Source organism: Phaseolus vulgaris, chromosome 6 (genome assembly GCF_051622355.1).
Source record: "Phaseolus vulgaris cultivar YP4 chromosome 6, ASM5162235v1, whole genome shotgun sequence".
In the NCBI taxonomy this organism is placed as follows: Eukaryota; Viridiplantae; Streptophyta; class Magnoliopsida; order Fabales; family Fabaceae; genus Phaseolus; species Phaseolus vulgaris.
The window spans coordinates 4946088-4951942 of record NC_143503.1 but is presented as its reverse complement, the minus strand read 5'-3'; the positions used below and the strand labels follow the sequence as shown (position 1 = coordinate 4951942).

At 34.4% G+C, this 5855-nt stretch overlaps 1 protein-coding gene across 3 annotated transcripts; it reads right to left on the bottom strand.

The window, feature by feature from the left end:
• Positions 1–394: 394 nt before the first annotated feature.
• On the bottom strand, positions 395–5593 carry WIN1 (HOPW1-1-interacting 1). 3 transcript variants are annotated; one of them, XM_068638322.2, is made up of 6 exons: positions 5261–5593; positions 5118–5156; positions 4559–4653; positions 3287–3770; positions 1368–1802; positions 395–1262 (listed from the first exon to the last, which is right to left on the bottom strand). In XM_068638322.2, exons 4-6 carry the CDS (start codon positions 3725–3727, stop codon positions 735–737), a joined length of 1404 nt encoding a protein of 467 aa, XP_068494423.2. In that variant the 5' UTR covers positions 3728–3770; positions 4559–4653; positions 5118–5156; positions 5261–5593; the 3' UTR covers positions 395–734. The 3 variants fall into 3 exon arrangements, with proteins under 3 accessions (XP_068494423.2, XP_068494426.2, XP_068494425.2); XM_068638325.2 differs by lacking the exon at positions 4559–4653 and having other exon boundaries at positions 5261–5587; XM_068638324.2 differs by lacking the exons at positions 4559–4653; positions 5118–5156; positions 5261–5593 and adding an exon at positions 4299–4544.
• Between the last annotated feature and the right edge of the window lie 262 nt (positions 5594–5855).

The window sequence follows — 5855 nt, the reverse complement described above, 5'->3', positions numbered from 1 at the left end:
TTACTTTGTCTTTAAAATGAACAAATTAAGGTATATATCTCATTCATTTCAATTTTGTATTATGGCAGTACCACACTAAAATTCCAACTTCATTTTACAGAAAACATAACCTAAAAGATTATCAGAAAAAAAAATTAAGAACAGGTGAAGAAAAGGACAAAACTAGACTCAAGTTCAATATAACCTATAAGATTTTCAGAGGAAATACATTGGAAAACTTTGGTAAAACAAGTCAACGTGCCACAAAAAAGCATGTAGACTGCTATTTTAAAAGCTTTTTATAAGGGAGGAAGCAGACCTTTTGGACAAAAAAATTAAAATTAATTTTTTTATAAACAAAAATAAACTTATATATAAGAAAAATTTGTAAGAGCTCTTATATCGTCCAGACAAATCCAAAGAAGACCCTAGACGACTACATCTACCAATAGAAAGTTTGTGTACAAATAGTTACAGTAAGAACTAAGAAGATCTTACAGTGATTATTGCACTGATATGAACAAAAAACAACAAATAAAAATGTGGCCGAGGAGAATGGACCTTGTAAACCATCTGCTCTGCCACGAATTACTAGAGAAATGCAATAATATTGTTGAAATATTCTTACCATGAAAACATCTTAAATGAAAGGGAAGTAGTGAGGTTGCCATTTGAAACTTTCAACTACTCACCAATAAGACACAACCAAATGAGTTAGTTTTTGCTTGCAATGCCAATCCTCTTTCTCCTACCTCCTACTTATCAAGAACTTTTAAATTTTGGAACAAAATGTGGACAGCTTGCTCGATCTCCTTCTCTGTTATGATCAATGGTGGGACAATCCTCACTACATTTCCTTTTCCAGCAGTTAACACTAACAGGCCAGAATTTTGACAAGCTTCGACAAAGGGCGAGGCAGGTACATCTAAATCTACTCCTATGATTAGCCCAACACCACGAATTTCTCTCACATGTCGGTTTCCTCCCAACTTCTGCCTGAGTAGTTCTTTGAAGTAGAGGCCTTTCTTAGATACAGATGACAGGAACTCAGGTTTTGATATTTTATCAAAAACAGCAATAGCAGCACTGCAAACAAGAGGGTTTCCTGCAAAAGTGCTTCCATGATCACCATAATTTATAGAAGAAGCAACACTCTCCGTCACTAAAACAAGTCCAATAGGTAGTCCTCCCGCAAGAGGCTTTGCAAGGGTCATCATATCAGGGAAGACGCCATATGCCTCATGGGCCCATAACAACCCTGTTCTACCTAAACCACATTGAACCTACAAAATCTCAAAAAGCACATGATAGTTAAATAGAATAGTATATAAAACCAAATGCAATACTTATACTACCTATAATTATACTTCAACATATGACACCTATACCTCATCAAACACAAGAAGTGTCCCAGTTTCATCACAAGCATTCCGCAGGGACTGTAGAAATTCTTTTGTAGCACTGTAAATTCCACCTTCTCCTTGGAGGGGTTCCACAAAAACTGCAGCAATTTTGCCCTGCTTAATTAACTCTGTTGCAGCCTGAGCATCTCCATACTCTAAAAAGGTCACTCCAGGCATAATGGGTTCAAAAGGTGTTCTATATTGCACTTTACTTGTCAAAGCAAGTGCACCCAAGGTTCTCCCATGGAAGCCGTTACTAAAAGCAATGAATTCTGTTGCTGGCTCTTTTCCATTAGTAGTTGTGTGTCTCTGATGTTTTCTGGCAAATTTAATAGCTGCTTCATTTGCTTCAGTTCCAGAATTTGAAAAGAACACACGATCGGCAAAAGAAGAATCCACGAGACGCTTTGCAAGTTTTACCTGCAACAATTCAAATATAATTTATAGAATGCAACACTGTACAGATACACATAACCAGCTTCTACAAGAAATGAACCAAAGTAAAGCACAATGGAACCACTATAAACAATTACAAATAGGTAGATTTCAATATAGACATGCCCAATAACATCACAGCCATATATATACTTATTATATACTTATTAGATAAAGCATATACTAAATAAGTTGTTTTCTTTCCTTTTCATAACTTACACGCAATCAGAGAATGACATTATTAAACCAAATGATCAATGGCCATCTCTTTCTCTACAATCTCCAAAGCACAATAAAGTATAAAATCTCCAAACCAAGTGATCAACGGCAAATCTCTTTCTATTTCTCTAAAATGTTAAAGGATCAAGGACTCGTATAATGCCAGATTAACTAGCATTTATTATGCAAACATACCAGGGATGGAAGAAATTTGATAATGGGAAAACTGCAATACTCTGCATTCTATGAACAGTGGAGTATAAAATTGGAGAGATGTAAATTAATCTTTTAACGCCCTATGAAGACAAATAACTAAGGATTGTTCATAGAGTCCTTCGAATTGTAAACTAAAAAATGTAAATGGAATGGCTCAAGTGTTTATAAAATTATGCACACTTATGTTTTCATTTGGGACTTGTTTAGCATTTTTATATATTGGTTTAGTTTTCCTTTCCCTGCTAGAGTTCTAGACAAATTATAATTTATAGAATTACCAATCTAGTAAGCACTATACGCTAAGGTTTATCAATGCCCGATAACTAACAACAACTGGGTTTCCCTTCAATTAGTGAATGGTACAGTATAAAACAAGTACTCAATCCTGGAAATTAACTTTCTCACAAGCTATGGTAGATCATCATTAAGATAATCATGTGCCACTGCCAAATTTAAAGTTTTCATTGCCACTCCCTTCGTTAAATATCCTAACTCTTCCATACATTTTTTTCAAAAGAATTGAAGTGCAGCAATTTTCAATCCAGATCTTTGTCCTCATAAAACACTAAAGAAACACACACCACATTGAGCAATCATCATATTTGAATCACCACCATTACACCTCCAATGCTCCAACTCAGACTTTGAAAAACAAATCCTCATAAAATATTCACAAAATTATGAACACCATGACAGATCAAAAAATGTAAAATGAAACTAAATTATATAAGTTTGACTATTTATATTTTTTAAACCACTAAAGAAACAATTAGCAAATTTGGTGCCCTGCTTAATTGTTACCGAGAAAACTAGTGTCTTAATTCAAACAAACCATAAAGTAGCAGCAGTTTATTCCAAAAAATTTCCATAATATCTCAGCAAATTGAAGATGATAGAAAAATGACTCTGATACAAATAGACAATTCATCGCATGCCCACACCAAAGATATTGATTGGTAAACATAAAGCTTTCCGTGACTTTTATACAGATGAAGAAATTGATATAACTCATACACATAGTAACATGCCCGAACCTGAGGTATTGTGTAGAATATATTGCTGGTATGAGTAAGGGTGGCAGCCTGTTCAACAACAGCTTTTAACCAATCTACATCACCGTGTCCTAGTGCATTGACAGCAATCCCAGAACTCAAATCTAAATATTCTCTCCCTTCAACGTCATACAACTTGCAACCTTCCCCCCTCTCAAGCACCACTGGTGTTCTAGCATATGTCCCCACCAAAAACTTCCCTTCCATCTCTATCACATCCTTAGTTTTCTCCAATTTTGACTTGCTGGTGTTATGTGCAGCAACATCCACATTAAGACATGCACTTACAATACTCCGGCCTCTAATCTGAATAAGAGGAGTTCTTCCACTCAAAGTGCTCTCTCTTGCGGAACTGAAAAATTGCCTGGGTTTGTAACATGGTAGAGAAATTAAATGGTTCGGAGAAATGTAAACTGCATTCATTCTGTTCAATTAAGGGCGAGATTCTTTCCCTTCTTCCCTTTTGCTGAAACAACAATAAAAATTATAAAAAATAAAAGATCAGCTTGCCATATAGTTCAGTCTTCAAATGCCTGAAGAAAGACTTTTCAGGTCACCTATACTCAAAACAAAACGGATACATTCGCAACTGAAAAGGACAAAGAGCATGAGAGCACAAAATCAAATCAAGATTACAACGGAATGCAAGTGCAAGACAATTTTGCCAGCAAAAAAACTAAAAAGCACCACAGCAAACTGAAACTAGTGTTATTTAGTCCCAAAACTATTCTTGTGTGCAGATTCTTCCCCAGAGTCACCAACTTAGTAAGCAAATATAAGTAGCCAGCTTTCTAAGCAAAACTACTCCCGGGACTCGCCAAAGTAAACAAAATTTGATTTTTGAGAAACTAAGGTGCAAAAAGAAACCACTGCCATCTCACTAACCTATTTCTAATTTTCACCTTTTGAGTATCATTAAATAACCCAAAACGAATTCACAATCAACCAAAACCCTCTTCCCCGAAAAAGATGAAAGAAAGCCAAACCAACCCACCTTCAAACAATATATCACAACAAATTGAAAATTTAATCAACCAAACAACTTCAAATCATGAACACTGGTTTTGGGTGAATAAACATTGGGACACCGAGGAAATCAAAAAGTCCCTTTCGGTGAGGTCCGCTTCGACCTTCTGAATACAAATACTAACAACAATTTTTAATTTTCTTTCCAGGATAAAAAACAATAACAAAAATTTCTCTAAGATTAAAACATGATTCGAGCGAAGCAAAACCTATAAAGAGAAGCAATACCTTGGTTGTGAAATTCAAATGTGAAAGTTTTCAACTTGGTGCTTTTTTTAAAAGGGTGTGATCAGAAAGACACGGATACTATAGAGAGACAAAAACTGCATCCAACAGAGAAAGTTATATTATTACTAATAATAATAATAATAATAATAATAATAATAATAATAATAATAATAATAAAGTAAAATTACACTAACAGCTTTAAATTTCTCAAATTATTTGTTTTTCTTATGGAATTGTGAGTGTAATATTATTAAAACTAAACAAAATGGAGATATGGTAATATAAGATTTCTAACAATAATAGAAGATATGTCTAGGATTTTAAGAAAATAAAAATGCCACAATTTCCATGTAAAATAATAAATATATAAAAAAAAGTAGTTTTTGTATGTGTGGGAATAAAATATAAAATAGAGTAAGAAATAATATTTTATTTGTACTGTAGAACTCAAGTTCTTACTCCGAAATTAAGTAAAGTACATGCGAAAGCGAAATAAACCTTAAACCTTAGAGTAAACACTGAAAACATTCAACAACAACGATTAAAACCGAACATGTACCTATTTTCCAACAATACCAGCCTTTTTGGTTCGCTTGGTCTGTTCCCATGCACAAAAACATTATTCGCGTTAAAATCTGGGATTACAAGAAAGTTTAAGGTTTGAGAACGCAATAACAAACAACATAGAGGGAGAGAGAGTACCAGAGACTAGGGAAGAGAGAATAATAACAATTTTAAGGGAAATCAAAATGGGCCTATGCAAGGCATTTTCTTCCTACACTAATGGAGTATGCCTTCATCCGATTTGCGTTTTCTTTGAAGAAATGACGGAAGCATCAATGAAGGAAGATGAACAAGGAGCTCACGTAGAGTTTTGGTATCCTTGGAGGTGCATGCTAGGTGTGGAGAGTAAGTGGTAATGTCATCTCAGTTGAAAAATGTGAAAAATGAAGACTAAGTGTCTATCCTAAGTAGGTATGAGACAATGAGTGAAATTGACACAATTTTGACAGCAATTCACTCTTCATTAATCTTAAAAAAATCATGAGCCAAGCACCTCCTTTTATAGCAATGGAGGGCTGGAATTACAAAGCCAAATTCAAATGAAAATGAATTTGAAATTGGCGCCTAATTTTGAACTTAGCACATGGAGCACATGAAGCATATTTAACATGTGATGGAAAACGTTTAACACATGGATCATATGGAACATGTGGAAAATGTGTACTCTTCTCCATGGCTTAATCATAACCGGCATTGGTTAAATTAGTTGTTTTAGAAACCCTAATTTCTAGGT

Bases quoted from the DNA above. Each gene is read 5' to 3' on its own strand.
- WIN1 (XM_068638322.2), bottom strand. From the start codon at position 3,727: ATGAATGCAGTTTACATTTCTCCGAACCATTTAATTTCTCTACCATGT. The intron at 1,803-3,286 runs GTTCGGGCATGT...GAATTGTTGCAG, and splicing joins TATTCTACACAATACCTCAG to GTAAAACTTGCAAAGCGTCT. The intron at 1,263-1,367 runs GTATAGGTGTCA...GAGATTTTGTAG, and splicing joins CACTTCTTGTGTTTGATGAG to GTTCAATGTGGTTTAGGTAG.